The sequence below is a fragment of the Vicugna pacos genome, chromosome 12 (genome assembly GCF_048564905.1).
Source record: "Vicugna pacos chromosome 12, VicPac4, whole genome shotgun sequence".
Lineage (NCBI taxonomy): Eukaryota > Metazoa > Chordata > Mammalia > Artiodactyla > Camelidae > Vicugna > Vicugna pacos.
In genome coordinates, this window is record NC_132998.1 from 32745172 (window position 1) to 32759820 (window position 14649).

The 14649-nt window shown below is 36.9% G+C and overlaps 1 protein-coding gene across 4 annotated transcripts in view; it reads right to left on the reverse strand.

The window, feature by feature from the left end:
* APAF1 (apoptotic peptidase activating factor 1) overlaps window positions 1-14579 on the reverse strand; it is a 74457-nt gene extending 59878 nt beyond the window's left edge. For 2 of the 4 annotated variants that reach the window (XM_072973189.1, XM_031683221.2), the window contains exons 1-6: window positions 14123-14579; window positions 13963-14002; window positions 11687-11865; window positions 11371-11560; window positions 10518-10715; window positions 2346-2529 (exon numbers count right to left, since the gene is read on the reverse strand). In XM_072973189.1, the coding sequence (XP_072829290.1) occupies window positions 2346-2529; window positions 10518-10715; window positions 11371-11560; window positions 11687-11824 (710 nt within the window). In that variant the 5' untranslated portion in view covers window positions 11825-11865; window positions 13963-14002; window positions 14123-14579. Of the gene's footprint in view, window positions 1-2345; window positions 2530-10517; window positions 10716-11370; window positions 11561-11686; window positions 11866-13724; window positions 13768-13962; window positions 14003-14122 lie in introns of all 4 variants that reach the window. The other 2 variants (XM_072973188.1, XM_006214356.4) reach the window with 2 other exon arrangements.
* Window positions 14580-14649: the final 70 nt, after the last annotated feature.

Consider the following 14649-nt stretch of genomic DNA (forward strand, 5'->3'; position numbering starts at 1 on the left):
ACAACTAAAACCTGACAGCATAATTATCCACTAGCATTGTTATCTGAATGGTACATTACTTCCGTATACTACAAAAAAAAAAAAGATTCCAGAAACATAAACAGGTTGGAAAATTACAAAAGCATAAACCAAAATCCTGCTGAAAAACAATATGACTGGCTTTATATGCCATGGTCTGATACATCTGAGAGTGGTTACACTATTTTCCTAAACAGAAATCACTGTTACTTTGCAAAGTAAGAAAGATGAACAAGAAAAGAGGGAATGGCTAATGGTCTCAATCCTATTTCTCCAGGAAAATGGATACTAGTGACTATCAAGGGGAGGGGGAAATAACAGAGAGATCTGGAGGAAAAAGAAGCCAGAGAGACGGGAACTTGCCCTCTGCAGTGAGTATCCATTGTAATCACTAGGAGGTTTTTTCCAAAAATTATTCCTCTTACTCAATATTCTGATATTAATCCCCTTACCAATTTGAGAATCACTGCTGTACTCAGCCACTATTACATATGAAAGTATACTGCATCATCAGGTACACTGGGACATTAAAAAAAAATTCAGAGCCAATACCTAATGCTCACCCAATTTACTGTTACACTCACATGGAATACTTCATTCATCTCTGTACTGGTAGCACTAACCTGGAACCCAGCACAACACTCACTGTTGGTTAAAGGAACAAATGAAAGAATGGCTGCTAGATCACAGAAATCAAACTGTTGACTAAATCCCTTAACTCTTAAACACAAACAGCAAATAAGCTGTTGTCTCCCTTCCGGCTAATGAAAATTGTTGAATTTCCTTACGTATCTAGCACATAACTATAATGGTATTTATTCAATATTGAATAAATAAATTATTGAAATAAACTCAAGTACATGGAAGTTGAAGAGTTACATATGTACCTAAAACTAAGACAACATAACAAAAGGGTCCCATTAAATAAATAATCCTTCCTGACTCAGTCTTTTATCAGTTGCCTACATTTATTCTCTCTCTTGTTCTGTGTTTATCCGTTAGAAATAATGGATTTAACCTTTTTTATGAGTGAGTTGTATTCCATCGCATATATATGCTACATCTTCTTTATCCATTCATCTATTGATATGCACTTAGGATGCTTCCATATCTTGGCAATTGTAAATAATGTTGCTGTTAATAGGAGGGTGTATGTATTTTTTTGAATTAATGTTTTTATTCTTCTCAGTTATATGCCCAGGAGTGGAATTGCTGGGCCATATGGTGGTTCTATTTTTAGGTTTTTGAGAAACCTCCGTATTGTTTTCCATAGTGGCTGCATCAACTTACATTCCCACCAACAATGTACAAGAGTTCCCTTTTCTCCACATCCTTGCAAGCATTTGTTATTCGTATTCTTTCTGATGATGGCCATGCTGACAGTTGTGAGATGATGTCTCATCGTGATTTTGATTTGCATTTCCCTGGTATTAGTGATGCTGAGCAACTTTTTATGTTCCTGTTGGCCATCTGCATTTCCTCTTTTGGAAAAATGTCTGTTGAGTTCTGCCCATATCTTAAATGGGTTGGTTGGTTGGTTGCTTTTTAACTGAAGTACAGTTGATTTAAAATGTTGTATTGGGTTTCTAGTGTACAGCATGGATGGACTTGGAGGGAATTATGCTAAGTGAAATAAATCTGATAGAGAAAGACAAATACTGTAAGATATCACATGTGGAATCTAAAAAAATACAAGTGAATATAACAGAAAAGAAACAGACTCACAGATATAGAAAAGGAACTAGTGGTTACTAGTGGGGAAAGGGAAGAGGGAGGGTGGAGGATGGAGACAGAGGTGGGAGGATTAAGAGGTACAAACTATCTGGTATAAAATAAGCTACAAAGATTTACTGTACAATATGGGGAATATAGCCAATATTTTATAATAACTATAGAGTATAATCTTTAAAAATTTGTGAATCACTATATTGTATACCTGTAACATAATACTGTACATCAACTATACTTCAATTTTAAAAATATGATATTGTAAACTAAATAAATTTCTAAAATGGTTTAAAAAAAAAAGAATGAATGGATTTAAGGTAAGAAGGCTGCATCTTCTAGCAAAGACTACTCACTAACTCTCCTAGCTAATAAATATTTTTTGAGCACCTACAATGGTACATAAGAGACAACATGGCAAGTGGGATGCAAAGAAGGCCAATGGTAGACACTTTTTTTTTTATGAGAGAGAACAGCAGGAAAGCAACAGTTCTTTGTTAGACCCTCTATCCGACAACAAGAAAAGGCTACAATGTTCTCAAGATGTTAGTAGTTAAGTCTCATTGGGACTTCATATACCAACTAAATGCAACCATCTGTACCTTGGATGCTTGCGCAGCATCAGAATGCGGAGACGGTCTTTAGCCTCTTCAATATTAAGTGGAAGCCTCTGGGAGAAACTCTCATCCTGATCCAACCGTGTGCAAAGATTCTGCAGTTTCATCAGAAGCCCAGATTTGTCTTGCTTCCCAACTGAAACCCAATGCACACCCCCTGGGAAACAAACTGGTGAGGAAAAGAATAATAAATTTAAGGCTTCTGAACAGGAGTCCTCCTTTGAAAGACTTTATAGATAAGTTCTGATTTGTTCCAATCTTTAATCTCATCACATCTTCAACATCTCTCAATTCAGGGTATATATTTTGCTTGTAGGGTATTATTGAGCTTTACAGCCTGAATCTAAGAAAAGTTGAAAATATGGAGAAACTGAAGTTTGGAGTAAATCTGCTGCCTATCAGTAAAATCATAACAAACATTTCACAGTCTTTGTCCTATGTCCTCAGTGATCATTGTACAGCACTGTTTCTCAACCTAAGCACCCTGGACATTGTGGACCAGATTATTCTTTGTTGTGAAGGACTGTCCTGTGTATTGTAGGATGTTTATCAGTCTCCCTGGCCTCTATCCATCAGATGTTCCCTCCTCAGTTATGACAACCAAAAAAGTCTCCAAACTTTGTCACATGTTCCCTGGGAGGCAAAGTCACCTCTGACTGAGAACCACTGATGTCCAGGAACACCTAAGTAACTCATTATGGTTCTCATATAGAGACTTAAAGACGACGTTAGGTTCAAGCCTGGCTCTACTGCTTACTAGCTGTGCAGTGTTTAGCAAATCACTTAATCTCAGTCTCATTGATTGCACTAGAATAGGACTGTTCGCCCCCACCTATTTCAGAGTTTACTGTGAGAAATTAATGATATAAAATGTGAATTTGCTATGTTAAATGTGAAAGGTTATAACAGATAGGATTATTAGTGATATGAATCTGAGAGTACTTTACGAATATTAAGCTTTGAACGCATAAGCATGATACAAGGATAGCCATTATTGTTACTGTTACTGTCAACTGTAATCATTATCATTTTTGTTAATTAAGTCATAACATCTTAAAATACATATCTTTACTTACACATTATCGGGAGCTAAAAATCTTTAGCTTTTATAGACTATACTTTGTATAAATCAGCTCTATATAGATAGAAAAAAATGCAAGTCGGGTCCCTAAGAATGTGAAATATGAGGAATAGTAGCGTTAGATCAGACCAGTGGCATTAACCATATTTATATTACGTGGTTATACAAGTATATGAAAAAGTAAAAAATAGATACAAAGATAAATGAATTACATTATACCAAAGGGCAATTTATTTACTGGTATTCACAAATAAGTACAAAGAGAAATCACTACTTAAAAAATTCAAACAACCAAAGAAATATTTGCATATATGCACAAAGATCTACTTATGAAAGATATTTACTGAGCACCATTCTAAGAACTCTATATGTTAATCTACATTTAATCAGAGTGGACTATCAAGCAGACACTATTACCCTCATTTTATGGATGAGGAAACTGAGACATAGAAAGGTGGAGTAAATTGTCCAAGGTTACACAGCTAATAAAGCAGAGCTGGGATTCAAATCTCTAGTGTCAGTGCTCAAATTCTAAACTAGCCTGCCCTCGCAAGGATATTCACCACAGCATTATTTGCAAAAGGGAAAAACTGGAAACACCCTGCAATGTTCATCTTAACCTCCTCTTCCATTGCAGGCTTCCAAAGCCTGAGGCAGGTCCAATGGAGGAAGGGGAGAACACTATAAATGAAGTTTGGAGTATTAAATAGGACTTACATTTTAATTGATGAAATAAGACTTTTTAAAGACTTCAAGCGACCTGTACGCTCTGAACCTGTACAAGGAAAGAATCAATCCCAGAGAAGAGTTTTGAACAGGCAATGAAAGAGTAAAACTGTTTTCTGATTACACCCTACAAACTCCAATGCAATGGTTACACATCCACTAAATAAACTTGGTAAAATTGCGAAGGTTTATGATCATGAATTTCAATTGCAACTCAGTTGAGTGATTTTCCAACAAGAAAAGAGCTTAAATTTGTATCTAATAAAAACAATCATCAATGAATGAAATGGTAATAACATAATTGGGAAAGGTTAGAAAAATGAACCTCAAAGGACAAAGAATTTAGCTGGAGAATGGAATATTAATAGTCTGGATGAGGCAACAGAGAGCAAGGACAGTATCCATCCATTTCCTGGTGCTCAAGCATATAGAATATTAAGGGAAAAAAAGTTGCCACACCACTGAAGAAAGCTAAGGAAAAAGTGGTATCCTCAGGGAACTGGCCAGTTTCACGTAAGGAAAGGAGGTAAACACTCTAAGAAGGGTTGATGATATAGAGGAGTTTCCTGATCACAGAGGAAGAAAGTCTAGAAGGTATGGCAAAGGCTTGGGAATGAAAGAAGGGGACCTAGATCAGAACTTGGCAATGAACTGAGTTATGTAACATAATGAACTACATGAAAATCTAAAAAGATAACAAATGACCAGAAGAGAGAACACTGCAGTAACTGAAGTAAAGGCAGGACTGTGAAGCATGGTTTGATCACCAGTGCCAATGTCTTAGAAGAAGGTAAATAACAAGTTCCATGCTTTACCTCTGAAAGCTTCCTGAAGTTTTCTAGGCTTCCTTTAGCGTAAGGCAACAGTTATGAAATAGTAAATATCTGAGGCTTCCTTTAGTGTTATAGCTATATTCTGTGTGTGTACATGTTTGTACATGCACAGGAAAAAAAAGTTTGGAAAAACTCACTCTGAACTACTAACCATGATTATTTCTGGTGAAGAATTTAGGAGAAGGGAGAGAAGGCCAAGTGAAAAGAATTTTTACTTCTTTTTAAATGAAAATACTACTACTGTAATATTTAAAACAAAGTTTTAAGCTACCTATTGCTCCTAAGGTATATTTTTAATTTGTGCTTCCTATTTAAAATTTTATAAACCAGGATTAAAGATAAGACAAAGACAGTATCCTGATTAGCTATTAAACTCTTCAGATTTAAATTTAAGTACCTATTATCTACATCAAAGGTCTTTCTTTCCTAAATTTAAAACTAAACTAGGGTATTATTAACATATGCAAGAAAAATAAAACACTATTAGCTTAAAAAAAAAAAAGAAACAGAAACAGTGGGGAGAGTATAGTTCAGTGGTAGAGTGCATGCATAGAATGTATGAGGTCCTGGGTTCGATCCCCAGTCCATTAAGAAAATAAGTAAATAAATAAGCCTAATTACCTTCCTCACAAAAAAATTAAAAGTAAAAAAGACAAAAAGACCAAAGGACCAACTGATCTGCAAATCCCCTACCATCACAATAAGACATTTAAATACAGAAGCCTTAATTCCACATTACAGAAAAAATCTAAACATCTTGACTATGAGCACAAGAGGGAGCAATTTAGCCTTGAATGAGGTGTGTACCTACAATTCATTCAGAGAAACTTAATCAGAGGAAAACTGCTTGTATTTAGAGAAATCAACCCATCCTATTTTCACATGAGGTTTATCCACACAGCAGTTACTAATACAATAGCATCAAGGAAATCTTGGGAAGGAAGTAAGCAAATAGGCAGACAACCTCTGGAGAAAACTTCAATGCTTTAAAAACTCAGCACTCAAATACAATTGTGTGAATGGCTTAAAAATATGTCAACTCTTTACAATTTCCCTATCAAAATAAATAAAGGATTGAACTTTCAAGAGGAAATTGAGTTTTTTAAAAATATTTAGGCATAAGTAGTTAAGAACTTAATAGTAGTCTTTAATTTACACCAAACACCACTCTAAGATAAGAAAATTTCTGAAGGAACCAGTTTTAATGAAGTTTGTATACTTTCAAAAGAAAAAAAAAGTTTTATACTACAATTAAATGACAAAAAACTAATAATCCTGTATTTTAGAATGGAAGTGAACTACAGAGATTAATATTTATCTTTGGGAAAGTATCTACTCTTAAACTAGTAAGTATACAAAAACAGACTCCAAATGGATTGAAAGGCTAAATATGAATGGTAAGACTATGAACAGGACTACTTAAGAAAAAGCACAGATTAGAAAGAAAAAATGGAATAATTGGACTACATCAGAATTAAAGATTTCTATTAAGGACATTCAGGACAAAGTTAATATCGATGGTAAACAAGGAGACAGTATTTACAAAGTCAAAAACCAACAAGACCTATTATCTAGAATATACGAGAAACTCCTAAAAAGCAACAAAATGGAAATCCCAATGGAAAAACAAATGATATCAACAAAATTTATAAACAAGGAAACCCGAATGGCTAAAAACCTTTCAAAAAAATGGTCAAACTCGTTACCAGAGAAACGCAAATTAAAGGACATCACTTTACACCTGCTGGCCTGGTAAAAATTGCAAAGCTGGATGATACCTAGTGTCACTAAGAAAGTGAGGATATAAGCACCCTCATATGCTATTGATGGGAATGCATAGATGGGAAGACAATCAGATCTGGTATTTGTATATCCTGTAATTTAGTGACTGTGTTCCTAGCTACATATACTCAAGAAATTCTCACTCCTATAAAAGTTCAACCCAGTTTTGCTGGTGCAGCAGAGTTGGAGACAATTTATATATCTATTTACTAGAGAATTAACAATACAATGTATTGGATGTACTCCATGGAAGGTAGCAATTAAATGTAACGAACAATACACACAACAAGGATAAATCTTAAAAATATAGCATGAAGAGATAAGATACAGAATAACACTAATATTTATGCAAACTTTAAATATTTGCATACCAACAACATAAACATCTTACAAGAAAACAAACATTAGACATACACCTACAAAGAACATACATTAAATACATTAGAAAGATCACCTATGGGGAGGTGATTCTGTGATTTGGTCTTCTGACTTGTCCTGGCACACAGCTCTAAAACCCTTGTAATTTCCCAAGTAAGAGCCACAGAAATATCTTTTGCTATAATATTTAATTTTGTTCCCAGTTCCTGAAATTGCTCCAGAGTACAAAAGTGAAATGGGTGTCTGATGTTATTCATGTAACAAGCCCCTTTCAACTCCAGCTGAGTTTAAGTTAATAAAGTGGAAAGCCCCTAAATAACCTAAGATGGGGGCTGGTTGCCGGGGAACCCATCACTTGATTGGAGTTGGAGCTTTCAGTGCCACCTCCCAGACCTCCAGGGAGAGAAGAGTGACTGGAGAATGCGTTCTATCACCAATGGCCAATGATTTAATCAATCCTACCTATGTAATGAAGCCTCCATAAAAACACAAAAGGGAGCACCTGGGTTAGCGAATACATGAAGTACAGGGAGATGCATCCAGATAGTGCACAGAATCTCTGCACCCCTTCCCACATACGTGCCCTGTGCATCTCTTCCACTTGGCTGTTTCAGAGTTTCACTCTTGTGTAATAAACCAGTAATCTAGTAAGTAGTCATCAGAAGCACAGGTAACAACCTGAACTGGCAATTGGCACCTGCAGGGGTTGAGGGGCCAAATGGTGTGACTGAACCCTTAACCTATGGGATCTGATGCTATCTCCAGGTAGATGCTATCAGAAGTGAGTATGACACCCAGGTGGTGGTTAAAAATTGCTGGATACGTGGAAAATTCACACATCTGGTGTTAGAAATGAAGTAGTGTTGCAGTTGTGTAGAGAAGACACAAAGGAGGAGTGTGTTTTCCTTTAGAGGAGGGAAAGGGAAATCAGAATAGTAAATTTTTAAAAGGAAATAAAGCAAGAAGCTAAGCCTTATGTGATAATGCACTGTGAACTGAAGAATATGATTAATGTAATCCTCTGTACTTGACATCTCACTAAAGCATATGAGGGATATGAACTAAGCTCACTATGCACTGGACAATTGCTAGCATCTCTGATATTTTCTCAAATTAGTTAAAATCTATTCTGAGACTACAATTTATAAAATTGTTATGATTCCAGGGTAATTAATTCCATAAGTTGTTGGTCAATTTTAACCCTGAAGATTGAAAACTCACTCCAATAATAGTGATTTAAACTGAGTTAAAGGGCATACTTTAAAACCTATAAATTGGCATATTATAAAAATATATTTTAAAGGAAATTCATCAGTATGTTGGAAGGAAAACCCATTTCTTCACACAAAAGGAACTTAAACCAATTTTATCTTGAAATATCCTTGGTAATTAACTTTGCAGTAGAGCTAAAAACGTGAATAAATAAAAACAAATCCTTGGCCCTGAGATTTGCATGGAACTGAGTCCTGGGAAATTTCTATATGACAAAGGAGAAAAACCAGGGTTTAGGAATTGGGCATACTTCTGACAAAAGTATGATTAATACTGCTGACAGAGGTTGTGAAGCAGAAACAAAGCCAGGGGTGTACAAAAGACATGCCCTAGCCTCTGTATTTCTAAATCTCTCAGATGCTTACTACTCTTTCCATTCAGTCATCTCATCATAAGCTGCCTTAACTGGCGACTATGTATTACAAAAAAAAAAAAGTTATAAACAACTAGAAGTCAGGAACTATCTTTTTAAACCACCCAGAATTCACTAACAGATGGAGGCAAAGACTGAGGGAGCTGTACAGTTACTCCCGACAGGGAACACTGAGAGCCTATCAGACTCATTAGCATCAGCAGCACACCTGCCTAATGTCCTAAACCCTCTTCTGCACAGTATGATCTTGCTTACTCCAGTAACTACTCAATACCCTTCCCACCTTCCCTACTCTTCCATCCTTGCCTAGTCCATCTGGCGAACTTCTATTCTTTCTTCAAACTCCACCTAAAATGTCATCTCATTCAGGAAACCTGTCCTGTCCATTTTCTTCCTCGAGAGACATAATGCTTCCTTCCTTTGTTCTAACTTTGTAACTTAATACTTGTTTCTACTGTTCAATTTATCACATAAAACATAATTTGTTTATATGTCTGCCTCCCATACCAGACTGTAAGTAAATTCCTTAGATATCTTCTTTTTAGATGTCTATTGCCCACAACAGTGCCAAGCTCCATAATAGGTTCTCAAACATTTACTGAATACACGAACAGATACAAGCAAGAAAAGTCAGTCATTGGATATCAAATGAATCTATAAAGCCTACCTGCAAAAACCCATTGGTTACTACAGTCAACTCTCAATTTTTCTTTTTCTTGGGATTACACATAAAACAGACAAGTTACTAAAGACTTTTATTTTTAAATATAAGTGGCTGATAGAATTAATTACAGAAATGGAATTAATAGTTTAATACACAACACTAAATACATGGGAGAATTACCACTGGGACCATTAATGGCATGAGTTTCCATCAGTCTCCCTCCCTACAGCACTCTATGCCAAAACAGACACTCAACTGACAGGAAGGTGTTAAGTCTAGAACCGCTTTAAAGGCAGGGATATAAGCTGGACAACCTTTCAAGATACTTTTTCAATCCCACAATTCTTTCAATTATTAACATACGAGGGAACTAGCTTCATTCCAGTGGTAAATGCCATCTGGTAATACATGAATTTATTGGTCTAGCTAGTTAAGTCTCATTGTAACAGGCTAGGTAGAAAATAAAATCCAAATTTAATCACCTTGGTATGCAGAAAAATGGCCCTTCAATGATGTCCACATCCTGATGTCCACATATTTACAGGACTTGTAAATATGTCACCTTACACAGCAAAAGGGACTGGATGCAATTATATTAGGAACTTTGAGATGAGATTATCCTGGATTATCCAGCAGACCCAATGTAACCACAAGGGCCCTTAGAGGGAGGCAAGGTGGTCAGAGTCAGAAAAGGAGATGTGATGGCAGAAGCAGAGATCAGAGAAGAAAGATCTGAAGATGCTACACACTGCCAGCTTTGAAAATGGGGGAGGGAACCATGAGTCAAGGAATGCAGGTCACCTCTAGAAGCTGGAAAATGCAAGGAAAAGGATTCTCCCTGGAGCCTCCAAAAAGGAATTCAGCTCTGCTGACACTTTGATTTTAGCCAGTAAGAACTACTTTGTTCTTCTGAACTCCAAAACTAAAAGATAATAAATCTCTGTAGTTTTAAGCCATCAAATTTTGGTAATTTGTTAAAGCAGCAAAAGGAAACTAATGCAATGCCTAAATAATATCTTGTTAGCCAACTATGGAAATCAAAACTTACCTTCTAAAAGAGAATGATCTCGAACAGCTTCTGCAGCTAATACAGACTTCCCACAACCGGCCATTCCATATATGGTGACCCATCCCGGTTCACCACTCAGTTTGAAGAGCTTCTGCTGAATTGCATGCACCAGCTTCTTCCTAGTAACAAAAACAACGGGCCTCTGTGGTACTCCACCTTCACACAGGACTGTCCTTACTGAAATCCAAAACAAAAGAAGCATAAATGAAGAAAACTTTGAAATGGTTACTCAAATAATAAAAAAATAAAAACCAAAAAGAGCAAGGCTGAGACCTTAGCCTCAGAATTTCCAAGAGAAGAAAATGTAGCTAGCATAGTAACTCCAACTTTCTGATTTCTTACAACACCCAGAACAAAAGCAAACATACACCTTTTAAGATGACTACAATGAAAATCTCCATCTATATCTGCTCTTACTCATCCTATTCCTCCCTGACTCTCCAATCTTTTTCTCATATTGCAGACTGAGTAGGAGAGTGTAAAGGGAAGAATATGGAATTGCTTTCAAGAGCATAGATTTCCAAAGATTCTTCTTCTTCCCTATGCTTGAACTCAATAAACACAAAACTGGAGAACTTAAAGTCTTATAAATTGTCCTATTACCTCTAAAAATTAGAGGATGTACATTATTACTTCAGCAGTAAGTAGTTCACTGGACAAGAAAATGTGAGAGGTTAACATGCAAATAAAAATATTTAAATTCGAAAACAACTGTAAGTTTTTCATATGTATTTTTCAGTGAACTGATCAGTCTCTTTAGCAGGCTCCATCTGCAATAAGACAAAACTGCAGCAATGTAGCTATTGTGATAGAAGGTATCATGGATACAAACCATATGAAGTTATTCCACCAACTGAATCTTTGCCATTGGAAGAAGAGATAACAGGAATGCCAGCATGGAGAAGGGCAGCAAGATCTTTATACCCTTCATGTAGTAGAGCATTGTAGAATGATACGTAGGAATAGTTATCTTTTTTAAGTATCATTTTAATTAGCATAGCTGCTCGTTGCTGTTGGGTGGGCTAAAAAAAAAAAAAAGTTTAGTATACTACAAATATATCTGCAACATAAATTAGTGGAGACCAGTACAAATTTTGAAACAAATCCTAAAAATTTTTTAAGAAACAGACTGCCTCAGAGGCCTTTACCTCATTTTTTACTTTTTCCTCCTCTGATACTGTTAAAACTCCATTACTAATCATGTGATCCATGATGTACGATGTTTTGATGTCCCTTTCCAGGGCTTCTCTATGTTGAAGTAAACAATTTCGAGCTTTTGCATCCATCGTCCCTCAAATTTTTCTCTCTTTGAGCTGTCAACCATGAGCTATAGGCAAAACATCAAAACATTTGTCAAGCCAATAAAGATATGGAAAGATGTATAACTCCACTGGTAATGTAAAAATGTAAAGAAAATAAGTTTTTTTCAAAGATTTTTAAAAATAAAATCCAATGCATTCAAAAATGTGAGAAAAATGAGTATTCTTATAAACTGCTTGAGGAAAGTCCAAAGTGGATGCAACTTTTCTGGAAGGCAAGACATAGAAATGTTTAAGCATTCTCTTCAACCCAGAAATCCCACTTCTAGGAATTTATCTCAAAGAGATATTCATATATGTATACAAGCTATCCATAAAAAGAGTTAACAGAGTATTTAGGTAAGATAAAAAATATTAAAACAACCTAAATGCCCATCATTCTAAGTATGGATTAAAAAAATCAGAGTATGCATATAGACATGGAATATTATACAGCCATTTAAAATGAAGACATATATCCATGTACTGTCATCAAAAGATGCTCATGATACCTTGCTGATTGAAAATATTTTAAATATAATCCCACCTATAGCACAAAGTATGTATTGGTCTCATATAAATGCATAGTGAGATGTTTAGAAGTTTGTTCAGCAAAATGTTTGGGTTACTTCCAAGTAGCAAGCTCTAGGGGATTTCCCTTTTTTGTTCTTTTCTGTACTGTCTTAATTTTTTTCAATACATGTTATTAGTTGCACAATTTAAAAACTTCCTTTAAAATTTTATAAACAGTGATCATACTTAAGTCCTAATATTTATAAACTTATTGATTGCTTTATCCATCCTAAGACTAAATAGAGCATTCTTGGTATTGAGCATTAGTTCTCATTTAAGATGGGTGTCAGCTCTTGGTCTTCATTGGTAAACACATTTCTCATATACTTACTCCACTAATGTTTCAGCTGAGCTGCTAAGGATGACAAAGCAACAGAAAATACTCTCTGATGTCATTTCTTAGATTAGGAGGACACAAGACAGAATAATATTCTTTTTACTATTTTAGTCTAAGTTCCTACCAACTTTATTTCAAATATAATGCAACTTTTTCCATCACAATGTTTGCAAGTTTTTAAAACATTAACAGAACTCAAGCTAATGTATTACAGTATCTAAATATGTTTATTAATTTGTTCCTTCAATAAACAACTGAGCCCATCCTACGTGTCAGGCTCCGAAGCTACAGAGAAAATTAAATCATACCCCTGAAGGAATTCACAATCTGGTAGGAGAGAAAGAGATACTTAGGGGGAGGGTATAGCTCAGTGGCAGAGTGTGCCTTTAGCATGCATGAGGTCCTGGGTTCAATCCCCAGAACCTCCATTAAAATAAACAAATAAACCTAATTGCCTCCTCCCATAAATACATAAATAAAAGATACAGTAAAATTCTAAAAAGAGATAATTAGAATGTTATGTCCTAAGTGCAAAAAGAGAGCTGAACACAAGTAATTTCGAGCATACAGGAGTAATTATTAAGCTTCAATAATGACCATAAAAAGTGCCACCAAATGTGTCACTTGGAAACACAGGTAAGCAGACCATTTGCCTATGCTTGTTAAGGTTCACAAAATGGCATGAAACTGATAAAGGAAAAGTTATGATCAGAATCAAGGCCATGCTAATTTTTAAATGTTAATAATGTTTTATGACCTCAAAGTAAACAACATTTCCTTTAATTTTCCAGTAGTAAAATTTGATTTCACAAAACAAAAATGAACTTTTTAGGTTATTTGCAATAGCTAAACCAAGAGATACTTTCTGACCATCTGAAATTTTTTTCCAATTTTACCTAGCCTTGTTTAAAGACCTAAGTCTTATGTTTTTTAACTCTGCTCACAATGAAATATCCTGAACAAGTTCTAGTGTCCTACCTTTTGTAACCACATCAACATGTAAAGTCAGGATTCTTCATAACTGTGAAATATAAAGGACAGTTTGGTCCAGGAAAAACGCAGTATTCGACCACTTCCTCTTTAGATAATTTCTCTTCCTGGTACAGTATCAGAATGCTAAACAATTATTCATTAATCCATAATTCTGAGTCCGTAAACTCGGTTACTGAACCTCCAAAAAACCTGGTTCGGGGAGAAAAGGGAGGCTCAAACTTACCCAAATCCTCGCACCAAGGCCTTCCCTGGGAAGAGCAACCCTGCGGCGACAGATTGGGAAATCAAGTTAGGGGCGAGGGGAGGCAAACGGGGCTTCGGAAAGGAAATTCAGGGTTCGGGGGTCAGCCGCGGGACAAGCCCGGGCCTCACAGGTGCCTCACCTGGGCCTCCGCATCCAGAGTTACCAGAAGACCCCCGGGGACCTCCGACCCGCGGAGAAGTAGGCGTCACCCCGCAGGTGGCCTGCGCAGTTCCAGGGCACCGAGGTGAGAACTCCAACCCAGACACAAAGGAAGGAGGGCGACTTGGCCGGTCACTCCTCCCCTCAGACTGCAACTGCACGTCCGCGGGACCCCGGCGCCACTCCGGACGCCGCCGCGGCTAATTCAAGTCTTCACGGGTCTCTGACGCCCAGACTCCTCACCTCCGCCTCCCTCACCCCTTCTGCCCAGGAATAAATTAACCGCGCCCGCCAAATACTTTCTCCTCTGCGCCTCAGGACCGCGGAGCAGTCAAAACCCGCCGGTCCGCCCAGCTCGGACGGCGCGGGCCCGTGCAAACAAGTACACACAGCCCGAACCCCGTGAGGCGGCCGCCGCCGCGCGCGCTCCCACCCCGGCTTGTGCCCGCGCGCGCACAAAAAAGCGCCGTCGGACCCACCCCGCGGAGGGGGCGGGGCGGGGCGCGC